The 15,477-nt window shown below is 40.1% G+C and overlaps 3 protein-coding genes across 3 annotated transcripts; 1 reads left to right on the top strand and 2 right to left on the bottom strand.

Annotated features, from left to right (window-relative positions):
- Nucleotides 1-261: 261 nt before the first annotated feature.
- On the bottom strand, nt 262-1,660 carry PHYBLDRAFT_174449 (hypothetical protein; the record flags this gene model as incomplete). Its single annotated transcript, XM_018437248.1, has 6 exons — nt 262-288; nt 373-455; nt 556-572; nt 728-771; nt 833-887; nt 1,464-1,660. The coding sequence occupies 6 exons, from the start codon at nt 1,658-1,660 to the stop codon at nt 262-264; spliced, it is 423 nt and encodes a 140-aa protein (XP_018285451.1).
- Nucleotides 1,661-8,258: 6,598 nt separating this feature from the next.
- On the top strand, nt 8,259-9,605 carry PHYBLDRAFT_151663 (hypothetical protein; the record flags this gene model as incomplete). The annotated part of the gene is made up of 4 exons (XM_018432722.1): nt 8,259-8,621; nt 8,797-9,030; nt 9,165-9,332; nt 9,453-9,605. 4 exons carry the CDS (start codon nt 8,259-8,261, stop codon nt 9,603-9,605), a joined length of 918 nt encoding a protein of 305 aa, XP_018285450.1.
- A 1,535-nt stretch (nt 9,606-11,140) lies between these two features.
- PHYBLDRAFT_102124 (hypothetical protein) lies at nt 11,141-11,656 on the bottom strand (the record flags this gene model as incomplete). The annotated part of the gene is made up of 1 exon (XM_018427669.1): nt 11,141-11,656. A coding segment is annotated over one exon (516 nt), but the record flags the coding sequence as incomplete, so codon positions are not given.
- Nucleotides 11,657-15,477: the final 3,821 nt, after the last annotated feature.

Raw genomic sequence — 15,477 nt, 5'->3', positions numbered from 1 at the left:
GGATAACCATTCTTGGGGAATGAGAGAGTTGTTTTAAGCGAGTACATCTTCTCAATAGGGGTATTGAAGTTGGTGTTCATCTTTAATAAAAGAGCAATGTAGTTATATAAGTATTTTTATTGATTCATGTAAGCAATGTACATAATGTATGCAATGTATGCAATGTACATAACATAAAATAGGCATCATATCTTGTTATTTGGAAATATTACTTTTTATTCTTACAGCTAAATGTTAATGACTTTAAGAAAGGGGGTGTTTTTATTTTTCCCGAGAAATTGGAATGATCTAAAGATGGGGACAGGGGTGTGCTTATAAAGAATGGGGATGGGGGGTTCTTCAAGACACTTTATAGCTGGGCCTTGGACTTACAGTCACCTTAAATTGTGTGGTGCCGTTACCCCCCGTTCCCATAGCCAAAAACCCCTGTCCCCTAAGATCACTGTTGAATTTGACTGTAAAGTCACGAGAAAAAATACAGTTTGCAGCAAGTCAAAAATCAAAGAGATATGTAACACTATATCCCAATATGGAGACTGGGTTCTTGCTTGTTACCTTTGACTGCACGGACACTAGAGAAACAAAAACAATTATAAGTAACGGCCCAATAACATTTTTATATCTGTAATTCTCCATGGATACCAGATGATTGGTCGTTGGCCTTGACTTTAAGGACAGTAGGAAATTAAAACCGACAGTAAGTAAAATCCCAAAGAGAAGTGTATACCTGTAACACTGGACGGATATAGGATCCATGATGGCTGGCTTGGACTGTGAAGCCAGTAGAGAAATAAAGCCAACAATAACTAAAGGCCAAACTAGATGTATATACCTGTCGCACTGGAAGGAAAACAAATTTTTTATTGTGTAGCCAGATCATAAACACACTAGGCCAATACGAAAGAAAGCATGTAAAGACAGAGAGAAAAGTGTGTACCCGTAACCTTGATTTGAAATCAGATCTTTGATATTTGAACTTTAAGAAAAAAAACACTAGAAATATATAAATGACAGTAAGTAAAAGCTCAAGAAGACTTGTTTAACTGTAGCCTAAATTTGAGTTTTGATCCTTGCTGTTTGGCCTGGAGAGTAAAAACAATAGTTATATATACTTCTAGGTTAGTAATGGCCAAGAACGACTTGTATACCTTCCATAATGGATGTATATTTGATCATCGTTCTTTGCCATCAAAAGAAAATATAAATAAAGAGTATAGTTTGTTTTAAGTAAAGGTTTAAAGGAAACTTGGTTAGCTATAACAATTCATAAAAAATCGGATCCTGATAATTGCAGTGGATGAGTAGACACTAGAAATATATAAAATCCAATGAGTAATTGCTCATCGAGTTTTTGTATACCTATAGCCATGGACTGAATCCGGATCTGTGAAGCATGATCTTGGTGGATTCAACACTAGAAATAAATAAAGCCGAGTGTGATTGCTCATCCATTTTTGTTATACCTATAACCATATAATGGGAGATCAGCACCTTGAAGCTCGACCTGGATGGCCGGAGACTGGAGATATATTAAATCTAGTGAGTATATGCCCATAATGCTTTTTATACCTATAACCATGGTGGGGAGATCGGAATCTTGATGCTTGACCTGGATAGCTGGAGACTGGAGATATATTAAATCTAGTGAGTATTTGCCCATAATGTTTTTTTATACCTATGACCATGGACGGGCGATCTGAACCTTGACACTTGATTTGAATGGCTGGAGGCTAGAAATGAATATCAAAACTAGTAATTACTAGAAAAATTAAGGGTTTTTATCCTGCTGAAAATCTAATTTTATCTGATTAATGAAGCACTTTATTCAATGAAAATTGGTATTGAATCCTAATACGGAAGGGTTATTTGTCCACACTTTACACCAACCTTTAGTTAATATAGTATCTGTGCTATATTCTTTATAGATATGCCCTTTGTTGTGACTGAGAGTCACAGATGCACTACTTGCAGTAGTAAAGGACTACTGCAAGAAGGTACATACGAGTGCATAAAATACTCTCTCTCTTCATCATTCTGTCTGCATCAATATCCGTAGTCTTTTCATATAAAATAGCTTCATATTCTTGTCAATAAACATCATCTTTTACAAGCTCAACTCTTCTTCCTCTTACTTCTTCTACTCCATTTCCTAAAACGGATATTATCACATCTTAAAGACCGCTGTTCATTACATGGTGGAGAAGCTACTTTTCCTCTGCCTCTGCTCTACCACCCCCCTCATATAAATATTTTCTCGTCTTTTCCACCCCCATGTCTGCTGACAGTATTCACAACCCTACTCGTTGGGCCAGCCAGGTTATTGGCCAGGATCCTCCTCTGAAACCCCCAACCATAACAGTGCCCCCTCTCTCAGGCATCACGCCTCCAAGCATGTCTTCCGCAGACATGCTCACCGCCCTTTACTTGGCCTCTGCAGCCAAATCACTCTCGGTTCCAACCTACAAACCCTCCATGTACATCAAGTTGTGGTTGCACCAATACCACACTGAGGCAACATTGGCTGGGGTTCCCACCGACCTCCTGGGCAAGTTTCTCTGCCATTACCTACCACCCAACATTGCTGAGTGGATCCACGTCTCTGGTTGCCGTAACAACTGGGAGGAGCTCCAAGACCTGCTAATCAGCACGTACGGTCTTGATCCAGACATCGAGAAGGCTCAACGACATCGGACACTCCAGGCCACTACCCAGGGAAACCTACCCATCCAGCTGTTTCGAGTCAAATTCGCTACCTTGGTGAATGACATGCCAGATTCTGGTCGCCTATCCGACTGCACCGTCCTGAACATCTTCCTCAAAAACATCAAGCCACGCCTTCGTCAATTGATTGAACCCACACTGAATAGCCTGGATGACTGGGAAACCGTCTATGAGAAGGCCGTAATGCACGAGGACTGCATCGGTGACTTGGCACCACCGCGCGCTCGCAACTTCCATTGCCAATTTGAGCCCATGGATTGTTCTGCTGCGATTGCCTCTCCTCAACGGCCCAAGCAACATGGCCCTCATGATGGAGTCCCAAGTCTATGGGGACCAGACGGGAGACCCATCTGTGGTTACTGCAAAGGGGCCCATCGGAACAAGGACTGCCCTGGGGTTTCTCACTCTGCTGCCATCAGCTATCAACCTGCCATAGTCGAAGAAGAGCCCCCTCTGGCCGCCACCATCACGCCTGCTTGGTTGGCCACTACCGGCTCCTCTCAGCCCACAATGTCAGCAGGGCCTTCAGTACCATGTGTCATACAGAACAAGGCTCTGTCTGCGCTCGTAGACACAGGATCTGCCATCACTGCAATCCGTGCCTCTGCATTGGAAGGCATAGTTGCCAAGGTCGATCATGATCAGTCCATTGTATTCAACACTGCTGCTGGAGCTATGGCACGCTCTCACAGAACCGTCTCCCTTCCAGTCACTCTCCTTGGGCGCCCTCTGGAACTTACCTTCCAAGTGGTAGACCGACTGGCTCACGATATCATCTTGGGATACCCCGACTTGAAGCGTCTGTCAGCAGTGATTGATACCTCTGCAGACAGTATCAAGTTCGACAAATGTAATACCATTACCCAGCCTACCACACAAGCCCCATCAGCCATACAAGCAACTGGACACGTCTGCTTGCCAGCCATGTCCCACTGCTATCACATGGTCCAAGGCCCCATCAACAAGTTGGTGTACGTAGAAACCAGCCCTGAGCTGTTCTCATCTCGTCTCTGCTCCATTGCTGCTGGACTAGTCCAATTCGATTCACAAGGCATGGCCATGGTTAAGGTCGCCAACCTGGGTACTTCAGAGGATATGGAAAGTATTAATTCGACCTCTACTATAAAGGACAGTTCTAACACTTCTTCTCTGCCCGCTCTTAGCCCCGTTCCATTTACCATTACCAATCTTCCTATGGATGAGACCCTGCCTGAGGACCAGAAGACTGACATTGTGAACTTGCTCAACAAGTTCCGCACCGTGTTTGTGGCAAAGGCTCACACTGTTACTACCCAAGTGCAACACCATATCAACACAGGCCATCACCCACCAATCTCGGGGCCCCCACACAGGGCATCAGTGGCTGAGAACGACAAGATTGGCGCACTGATCAACGAGATGTTACGCGATGGCATCATAGCCTCTTCACACTTGCCTTGGAGTTCCCCTGTCATCATCATCACGAAAAAGGATGGATCACCCTGGTTCTGCGTGGACTACAAGCGCCTCAACAGCATTACTATGTGAGATGTGTACCCCCTACCTAGGATCGATGACACTCTACACTCCTTGGGGAACTCGGCAATATTCTCCACCTTAGACCTCATGGCCTCGTACTGGCAGATCGAACTTGACAAGGAGTCACGGCCACGATCAGCTTTTGTCTGCCGCAAGGGACTGTTCGAGTTCGTCCGCATACCATTTGGGCTCTCCAATGCTCCGGCGACCATGCAACGCCTGATGGATGCCATCCTTGCGGGCCTGAAGTGGCAGCTGTGTCTCGTGTACTTGGACGATATCATTGTCTTCTCCCCAACCTTCACCCAGCACCTGCAAGACTTGGACGCTGTGTTCACCAGATTGCAGAAGGCTTCACTAACAGTCAACCTGTGCAAGTGTCGTTTTGCATGCACCAAGGTCAAGTACTTGGGATATCTGATTACACTGTCTGGCCTGAAAACCGACCCTGATAAAATCAAAGCGGTTGTGCCCTTCCCAGTCCCTAGCAATGTTGATTCGTTGCGCTCCTTCCTTGACCTCTGTGGGTACTAGCGGTGTTTCATACCCCAGTTCTCTCAACTCACTGCACCCCTCAACGCCATGCTCGCCAAAGACGCCACCTGGGTTTGGTCCTCACATCATGCACAAGCTGTAGACCTGTTGTGGTCAGCCCTGCTCACGGCACCTGTCCTCCGATTTCTGGATTTCAGCCAACCCTTCGAGCTACATACAGATGGCGCATGTACAGCAGGGATCAGCGCCATACTTTCCCAACGCGAAGACCCATCCAAACAGCCCCATGCTATCTCATTCACCTCTCTTGCTCTGAGCCCAGCTGAACGAAACTATGGCGTAACAGAGATAGAGGCCCTTGCCATCGTGTGGGAGATCAAGAAGTTCGCACATTATCTGACAGGGATGCAGTTCACTGTAGTAATGGACCATCAAGTGTTATAATTTCTGCTCAAAACCTCGGACCTGCGTGGTCTGCTGGCTCGTTGGGCTCTCCTTTTGCAATCCCACTCATTCAACATTGTATATCGACCAGGCAAGGACAACTCGGGACCAGATGCACTCTCCCAATACCCTTCCATCAATGCCATCGGCCTTGATGAGTTGGTCACGGCACAAGCCACCGACGTGGAATGTCAAGCCATACTCAGCGAACCGGTCTTAGCTGACACTTTCACCATCTCCCTCAGTCTGTTGCTTCATGGTTCGCGACCTGTATTGCCCCAGTCTCTCTGCGAGGACGTCTTCACCCTTCTGCACTGGATACCCACGGCTGGACATCTGAGCCTTTCAAAAACTTTACAAAGGTTCCAACGTCTATTCTGGTTTCCAGACCTTCGCAGCTGGGTCACACAGAAGGTATTGACCTGTGGCGTTTGTCAAGAGACCAATTCACCTCGCCATACATTGGGTTACATTCAGTTGGTGGCCACTGCACTCGCACAGGTCCCTTTTGATGACATTGCAATAGACGCGTTTGGTCCACTACCACTCAGTATTCAAGAGCACTGATATATATTCTGGTAGTTCAATGCCTCTTTTCTTGATACGTGGTCATGGCTCCTGTTACAAACCTCCACGAGTCCACCGTAGTAGCCATTCTAGCCTCAAGAGTCTTCTCAGAGCATGGAGTCCCCAGAGTCATACAGTCTGACAATGGTCAACCATTCTCCTCAGGGCTCCTCAAGACACTAGCCGCACAGTTGGATATCCAACAGAGGTTTGTGCCAGCATACCATCCACAATCCAATGGACTAGTCGAAAGGTTCATGTCAACTCTCCGCAACATGATCGTAGCCTTCCTGGACCAGGCGTCTGCCCATGCCACTTGGGACCACCACCTGGGACTCTTCCAGCTTGCGTACAATTCCTCTGTACACTCAGCTACGGGCTTCACTCCGTTCTCCCTGGTCCATGGGTGGGAACCTCGAACTCCAGCATCTCCCGATAATGAGCCCCTAGGCCAGACAACGAACAGTTATGCCACAACCATGCAAGCAACCTTGGCCACAGCCATTGAGATTGTCTGCTTTCAAAACATTCAGACACACGCGGCCAATGCCATACAGTTCAATAAGCTCCATAAGGCCCCAGACTTCCATGTTGGACAAGAAGTCCTGGTGTTCACCTGACAGCTCTCTCGACCTGGCCAGTCCGGAAAACTCTCTCAGGCATGGAAGGGTCCTTATGAAATCGAAGCCATCAGTCATGACCGATACTCTCTAAGACCCTCCCCTACAAGCAATCATTGCGCACTCAATCAAGTCCATGCTCAAAGAATTAAGGCGTACCACAGACTGGAAGTCCCTGTCTCGGCCGTCGGGGACACCAGCCTCTAAACCCCCCGGATGTCGTGACTGAGAGTCACAGATGCACTACTTGCAGTAGTAAAGGACTACTGCAAGAAGGTACATATGAGTGCATAAAATACTCTCTCTCTTCATCATTCTGTCTGCATCAATATCCGTAGTCTTTTCATATAAATTAGCTTCATATTCTTGTCAATAAACATCATCTTTCACAAGCTCAACTCTTCTTCCTCTTACTTCTTCTACTCAGTTTCCTAAAACGGATATTATCACATCTTAAAGACCGCTGTTCATTACACCTTTTATATCCTATAACAGCCAATTCTTATTGGAACAAAGTGTTTTTATCATATTTTCTGATTATATTTTGCACTTTATTTTATATTTTGATGGCCACAAAAAGGATGAAAACAGATAATCTTAGACGTATAGACAGGATAAAAACAGATAATTTTTTTGCACACGATTTTCGAGATTTTGGTTTATTTATTTATTTTTGATTTGGAAAACATGGGTTGGCTTAATGGTTTGGTTTTTCTTTATTCGATAGAAAAATATTTTCAATTGAATGTAATAAAATTACAGTTATTCATTTATTCTTATCGTTAAAAGCTTCTGTTACATATTTGATATTGTTTTTTTTCTAGTTATACATAATTGCTGTGATATTTATTTAATTCATATAATTTACTTACTCGGGTTACTGAAAAATCTAAAAGTGAAAGACAAAAAGTTAATTGATGGTCCAAAACAGTTTAATAAATGTGAAAGCAATACATACATTGAGTGTACGTTTGGCAGAATACATCATGAAAAGTTAAATAACATCGGTTATAAGAACTGTGGCCCAGTAATATTGATAGACAATATTGAGTATATTGCGGTTAACAATATGTTTAACATAAAATATATATAATAGTATTGTTCTTACCATGGAATAACTAAGGTGGTATACTTGTTTTGCAGTATGATAGCAGTATATATCTTTAAAAAAATCTTTGTCATATAAATTAATACACAAAAAAAACATATATATATATATAATAGTAATAGATAAATATATTATCTTACCATAATATTCCTTTAAGAGAAACATATCAGGCATCATGACAACGTTTTGTAAAGTCTATGTAAACAGCACAATTAATATGAAAAAAAAATACATGTAATAGTAGTTAAAATAAGATTTCCTCTTTACCTTGGCATACCCAAACATGCGTGCGTAACAATAAGAGTGGGATAGAAGCAGTGTATATTCATGTTCATGTGCAAGTATGTGATGATTACTGTGATGCAAGTGATCTATAATAAAAAATAGACAAGAAAAGACATGAGTGAAGATGTAAAAGAAGTGTGTGAATTTTTTTTCCAAAAAAGTGCAGTAGAAATAAAAAACAACAAAAAAAAAAGAAAAAAAATACTTTATCATTTAAGCCGTTTGACCCTGAGAAATTGCGGTTGATAAAAGTAAAAGAAAAAAGAAAAAAAAATCCCAAAGACGCCATTGTCATATATTCTGTATTGAAAGGCTATGTTTCACTGAGCTGGTAATGAAGCCGTTTAAATATTGGTAAAGAAGTTTCATATTATTATGGATAAATAGCAAGTAAAACATATGAAGTTCACATCTTCTCTACTCACACTCTACACTTTGTATGTATCTCTCAAGTACAACGTACAGTTATTGTATACTAACTTTTTGCTTATTGACAGAAAATGAACAACACTGCCTCTTCTACCTCGCGCCGAACAAACTGCAGACTTGTTGCTGTTGCTCGTAGTGAATTGGCAAACGCAACTCGTGCACCTCTTGTCCAAGCCCAAAAACCAGTTGTTCCTGTAGCTCCTGTAGCTCTTGTAGCTCCCGTAGTCCCTGTAGCTTCTACCGATCCCAATATCTCTCTCTCGTTAGAGCAAGTCCTTGCCGTGGTGGAGTCAACCAACCAAAAAATTGATGCGTTGACAGCCCTTGTCACTAAGATGGGTGAAACTGTTACAAATGTCAGTACGGCTGTAACTTTGTCGACCCAAAACGATGCTTTCCTAAAGACCGCAATTAAGGACATCATAGATAGCCAAGTAGTTATTTAGGAGGCCGTATCAAAAGGAAACACTGCCGCAGTTTCTAGCGTTGTACCTGACTTCTCTTCATTCAATGATGAATACACTCCTGGAAAAAGATTTACATAAATTTCGGTAAACTATCTAATACTAATACGATTGAATATTAATTGATCTAACACGTTTCTTATAGAGAGTCATTAATGACTATGTGAAGAAACCAGACCTGAAAAGTACTGATGAGGAAATCGTTGCAGAAAACAACACAAGACCAGGGTGGAGTCTTACGACTGGCTTCATGAGCACACACAATCAGGCTCTTGCCATTGCTCTGATCTCATACTTGAGGAAGCAGGAAGACTCCTTTGGAATCCGCCCGAATGATCCTGAAAGAATAATGAAGAATCACTATAGAAACCAGAGCCGCGTCTACAACACTGCAGCTGACTTGATCACAGCTCGCAATCAAAAAGCAAGATGATATGGACGCAAAAAGATAGTAAGCTTATAATTTAATTGAGTGCTGATTCATTATCTAACAATTTAAAATAAAATATATAGTTGCTCAAACGCCGAGAACTTGCTTATAAGCGGTACAAGCAAAATATTGACACTCTCATGGGGAGAACTGACTGCAGCAATGTATTTCAGATAAAGGTATTGTCTGATGACGAGTCAGATGATGGCCGTAAAGTACGAGCATTCCGTCCTAGCTGGAGAAGTGATGAGGTACTTTATTTGTGTAGAGTTAATATCTTTAACAATTTATATTTTATATTTTATTAATTTACAATTGCTTACTATTACTTACAATTCCTTATATTATATTATTACTCTTTACAAAAACAGCTACAGACATTCTTAGACACTGTTGATCGGTTTGCAAAAGACGGATTGGGGAATCGAGCAAACAGCTTGTTGGAGCGTAACCGTGTAATCAGGCCAAAGGATCTTCCGTCATCATTTGACCCCCCGCTGCCCGACTGGGCTATTAAAAATTAATAAAATAAAAACAAATTTTCTTTTTGCAACCCATCTCAACCAGTCTGATGTTTTTTACGCGTTTTAATGAAATTGTAATGTAAATATATATATTATATGTGAATAAAAAGTAAAAGGAAATAAATGAAAGAATAAAAGAATAGAGTAAAGATAAAGAAATAAAGAAATAAATTAAAAGAAATAAGTGAATATAATAATAGAGAGTATTTAATTGTTTTTTTTATGCATGTATTTTCCGAAGCAATAAAACCACACACATTCTTGTTACGCCATCTTCACATCTGTAATTGTCAACAGCAACTGGCTTGTAGAGGCGATGACCTGGTAAAATATTCTGGAAGTTACTCTCAGAAAACTTAAACTCCTTCAACTCCATTCCACCGTTCACATCATCACTCCCCTCAGTTGGCATATACCAGCATACATATGCAAATACATGCTGGCTCGAATGACCAGCAAACGAGTTGACAGCAGTACTTACAAAGAGGTACTGTATTTGCCCAGTGTATTCAACGTCGCCATCCTCATCATCTGTACTAAAGCATGCTTGAATAAATGATCTGCGTTGCATATTTCCATGGCTGCTTTGGTAGACTTGCCCTAAAAGATTAATCGATGCAATTTTCTTGATCCGATTGTTTACAAACGATTGAGAAAAAACCAGCCTGGTGATAGTGGACAAGGTCCTGGTCATCATACACCTCCTGATAAAACGCCAACAGATGCGTGTACTCCTCTTCTCTCATTACAACTTCATCTGTTAAAGCCAAAGGATATGCAGATTGCGGTAGTGGCTTGTTTCCTTTGATGATATCAATATCCCTGTCGGCAGCATTGATGAATGCATCAAGATTAAACTGAGGCATACCAGGATCGGCAGAGGCAGAGGCAGAGGCAGAGGCAGAGGCAGAGGCAGAGGCAGAGGCAGAGGAGAGATCGAGAAGTATATCGGCATGGGCAGGTGGAATTGATGGCAAAAGTGAGCGAACAAGGTCACCTTTGTAAGTATCTTCAATATATCTGCGCATGTATGTATTCTCAAACCCGTCCCTTCGATTTGTCGAATAGTTCTTGATTGTGCCATTAAATCTCTTGAAACTGAAAAGCCAGTACCCATAGACCGGACCAAAGTTCTTGATTGTTTTCTTCAGGTGTAAGTGCAAATGAATATTTGGCAAGATAAAATCTTTGTTATACAACACTTCACACTCTGCACCAAAAACCTCTAACGACTTGTGTGCCTCGTCGATTTCTTCATATGAGATTGATGGCTTTGCAAGATACTGACATGCATTTGTGAATGCCGTCCAATTATCAAGGTACGCACCAGGCAAACGGCCTTGTAGAAGCATAGACGAGTACACTAAGCACCAAGACTTCCATTCATCTGCCTTCATGAATGGAAAGCCTTTCCCGATCTTCTTTCTCAGTGATGTATAATCAGGTGGTAAGACCATACTGTTGGCTTGTTCTTGCATTTCTTTGAGGTGATCATCAGTGATCAAGTCTGACGATCTCCATTTGTTCATGAGGCGCTTTGCTGTCCCAAGGAAGAGGTTATGCATGGGGTCGATCAGTGTACACTTGACAAGATTGAAGTATTTCAGAGAGTGGAGTTCCGACCAGCAGACTCCATTCTCTTTTTCCAGTCGCTTTCTTTCGACTTTGGTTATTGCGCATCTCCACTTCTCAGCATTATGGCAATTGTCTTCATCTGTGCTAAGAACCCAATCGGAAAACACAAATCCGGAATAGTCTATCTTACTTGTATTTGGAATACAAGTAAACTTCCAGTTGCAATGATAGCAAGCGTTGGTACTAGCATGTGAAGTGAATCCACATGTCTTTCGGGCGGCAGGAATATCACAAGTGACAAGAAGTATAGCAGCGTGGACAACAGCGCCAGAAGGACATTGGGCGGTAGGCAAAATAACACCTGGATAGAGTTCGTTAAGCTCTTCAACAAGAGGACGGAGATAATGGTTTATATGGCTTGCCATGGCTTCGCTTGGACCTGGCATAAGGCCCACAAGAACAACGTTCTCCTTTTTGTACCAGTCCTCTCTTGGCAGGTTATTTACAGAGAGGTAAATTGCACCACACGAGTAGGTCACTCCATCGAATGGCTCAAACCAATCGATGTTTAAACTAAACATGATTGATCTCTGATGTGCAACGAATTGCTGACCACAGTTGTCCTTGAGTGCGCCCCACTTTTCACCATCATAGATGCCAAACAACATTCCAGGAACAGACTGTCGATATCTCCATTCATTGATTTTTTCTTCAAATCCAGGACGGCGGAAAAGCATGCCCAAGGAATTAATTACCGAGTTGTACTGATAAACCTTCTTGGGAATGGCCATGACCCTGCTTGACTCAAGAAACAGAGGGGGCCCACAAGAAGCCCCAGACAGCTTCATGAACTCGCAACACTGGGGAACGCCTTCCGACTCACGGTACTTTATGTTGCACTGGCTGCATAGGACGAATCGCTGAACTACTTTGGTCAATGTGATGAGGCCAGTCAAGGAATACAGGCCACTCACGCTCAACGAAAGACGGAACGATTGCCCGAAATGACCAAGTACTTCATTGATAAATTTAATCAAGACAACACCCCCAGAATTGCCAACATATTTGGAGTTGAAAAATGCAGCAAAATAGGCAATGAATGCGTGCGTGGTATTGGATGGCATATCAGATGAGACAAATTGTTCTGTTGGAGTTATTATTGGATTAATTTCTTATTTTTGCTTCGAGGTTTCAGTTTTACGTTTTTTTTACTAACCTTCAATGCCTTCAAACTCATCTTCAGAATTATCAGGATCATCCGAACTGTCAGAATCAATTGATTCAGCGCTTTCAACTTCATTATCACTTTCGGAACCAAACAGAGAATCAGCTAAAAAAAAGATAAGTTTTTAATATTTTTGTGGGTTAAAAGATAAAATAGATATTAGCTATAATTATTTTAAAGATTTAATAAAAGTATATACATACATTCAATTTGATCTTCGACATTGTTAACATCAATGTTCATGTCAATATCCATGTCAATGTCATTCACTGCGGGTTCTTCTTCTGTTTGCAATGCTGTAATAAAAAATCAAAAAAAAAAATCTTTTCAATCAGACATCAAACTTTTTACTTTTTACTTTTTACTTTTTACTTTTTATTATTATTATTATTATTATTATTATTATTATAACTCTTGGCTTACAAGAAAAAGGAGCAACAAAGAGTCGAATTTTATCATTGTCAGCATGTCTTCGGAATGTCTGAGGAGATACCATAACAAATCCTTTGTAATGGATTGCGCAAACCGAGCATTTGCATTTCTTTTGGTTGTTGTTGTGGTATACACACCACAATTGAGTGAAGAACAGACCCTACAACCAAACACTGGTTCCTTCTTGCTAATGAACCTGGCAAGTTAACAATCTCCGGAACTGTTACACATCAGGCACACGTACACAACACACTCATACAGTGTAAACCAACCATTACACAACAGGGATTTGAATTACAGGGATTTGAATAGTAGCAGATATAAACAATATTATTTTGTCTCTTTAATAAATAACACTCTCACAGTATCTACTTTTCCCATTATTGAGATACTAACCCATAAACAATCCCGAATACCTCAGTTGTTGAAGATAGACATATTATTAAGCTTTTAGGTTTGAAAAAATTAACAATAATGGAAAAAGTCTCAGGAACATATTTTATTTAATTCTTTTTATAGTAAAAAAAAAATCGTAAAAAGGTGCAATCGAATCAACAACCAATGAAAAACTCTTATGAGTATCATTGCCGATAAAATAAAATAAAGTCAATTGAGGTGGATTTTTTCAAATTTTCACCAGATAGTTTTCTATTTGGCCGCAAATAAAAATGGGTGATTTTTGCAGTGATAAAGAATGAATATTTAGATAAAGCTTAGTAAAAGAAAAAAAAAGAGCTTACCGAAAGAGTACGGAGGCACAAAAACCCCATGGACAGAAACACGGACACTCGTCACTGCTAGCAAAGTAGATGGATAAATATATTCTAGTAGAAAGGCAAAGAAGAAGAAGATACATATCTTTTGGACCAGGCGGAAAGTGTAGGAAAGAGGTAAAAGAGAGAAAAATTTGCTGCGCACTCTTGCACTATTGATATACTTTTGATTGAGGGCTGTGAGAAGTGCTGAAGTCATCATGTCAAATATGCATGCACCCCTTAAAAATTTTTAGCTGAGACAAAAATGGCTGATTCCCATAAATGTCTATTAAATCAATTATATAGACAAATTTAATAAAGACACGATCCTAAAGATTTTATAGCTGTAGAGCTTGTTGTATGAGTATATTGAAAGAATCGATCGTCTTTAATCAAATTTACTCCACGTTAATTTGATATTAGCTTCGGTTTTTGCAACTTTACAGCATTACTATATACCAATTGAAATTTTATTCTTTTAAAGTATTATTCTTTATTAAATATTGTATATTAGTAGGCATATATTTGAGGCTGTGAGACCTTCTTTGTCATTCAAATCAGATATTAAATGTGGAGACCATATCTTCAGAATATATATATAGCCCATTATTTGGATTAAAAAACTGGGTTCACTTATGCAGACAGAAATGTGTATCAATTGAATTGTATATTATTTCAAAATTCTTAGACAATATATTAGACACTTATTTTTTCTTCTGCTACTTAGTAAGAACTGGATTAACCCACCAGCTGTGCACAAATCTACACTCGTTAAGTCGAGTTTTGATCCGTCCTTGGACAATTTATTTAATGGTGGCACATATCTAAATCTTATCTAAGACTGTGTACCTTGAATTAAAATATACTATTCGATCCGACTTCAAAAAGCTTTCTTTTAGTATATTCAAAACTCGGTAAGATTTTGTCTTGAAACAAATATATAGTATTTACATACAAAAGAGAACTCTATGCTTATGTATACAAAAAAGCACTAATTGGAGCATCTGCACAAAACCCAAGACATATACAAAGTAAAAAAAGAAAAAAAAAGAAAAAGGATAGTGAAATTGACAGACACTCTTAAAATGGATGGCTGTGTAATATATGTTATAATATTCTATATTAGGCTTTAGAAAAAAAGAAAAATACATAGGATACTTTTTATGTGTTATATTAAATAACATACTTGAAGTCTTTGTCTCAAATCTATTTATTAAAAGTATGAGAGTAAATTGGTGTAAAGAAGTAAAAAATTGAAAAAAATGAAAAAAATGAAAAAATGAAAAAATTGAAAAATTTAAAATGCGGTTAAAAGAGGTTTCGATCCCGCAATCTTTGGCTGTGGGTACCAACGCATTTCTCGTCGATATCTTTGCGGGCTCGATACTATATTTGGAAAATTTAAATTTATCAGGGCATTTTTTTCTTTTTTTGGGTTAAATACCTGTCTTCAAAATGTATAAGTGTACTGTATAAATCCCAGTCTTTCTTTATATAAAGACGCACACACCAGCTTGTCTGCCAATACCTTGGCTGTGCCATAATAAAATATAGAGTATAAGGTGGTTTGCTTTGTATGTCTTCTTGTAGACTGTGTAGATACTCACTAATAAATTAGAGTCTACGGCTTACAAAAGTCTTTTTGTAGACTGACATTATCAATTTGTGGTGCAAACAGCCTATGTGTACCCATAAGAGAAAGAAACATAGCAGGCTAATCCACAGTGACACTACCACCCATACAAAGGTTGAAATACTGTCTAGTGTTCAGTCAATACTGTTTGGAGAGGACTGTCTATCAGAAATAACCTTAACAGAGCCGCAACAGAAACAAAAAAAATTTTTTTTTTTTTTTTTAGCAATGTCTTGAATCTTCTTTTTACAT

This window comes from Phycomyces blakesleeanus, assembly GCF_001638985.1.
Source record: "Phycomyces blakesleeanus NRRL 1555(-) unplaced genomic scaffold PHYBLscaffold_30, whole genome shotgun sequence".
Lineage (NCBI taxonomy): Eukaryota > Fungi > Mucoromycota > Mucoromycetes > Mucorales > Phycomycetaceae > Phycomyces > Phycomyces blakesleeanus.
This window is presented reverse-complemented; position numbering and strand designations above follow the sequence as displayed.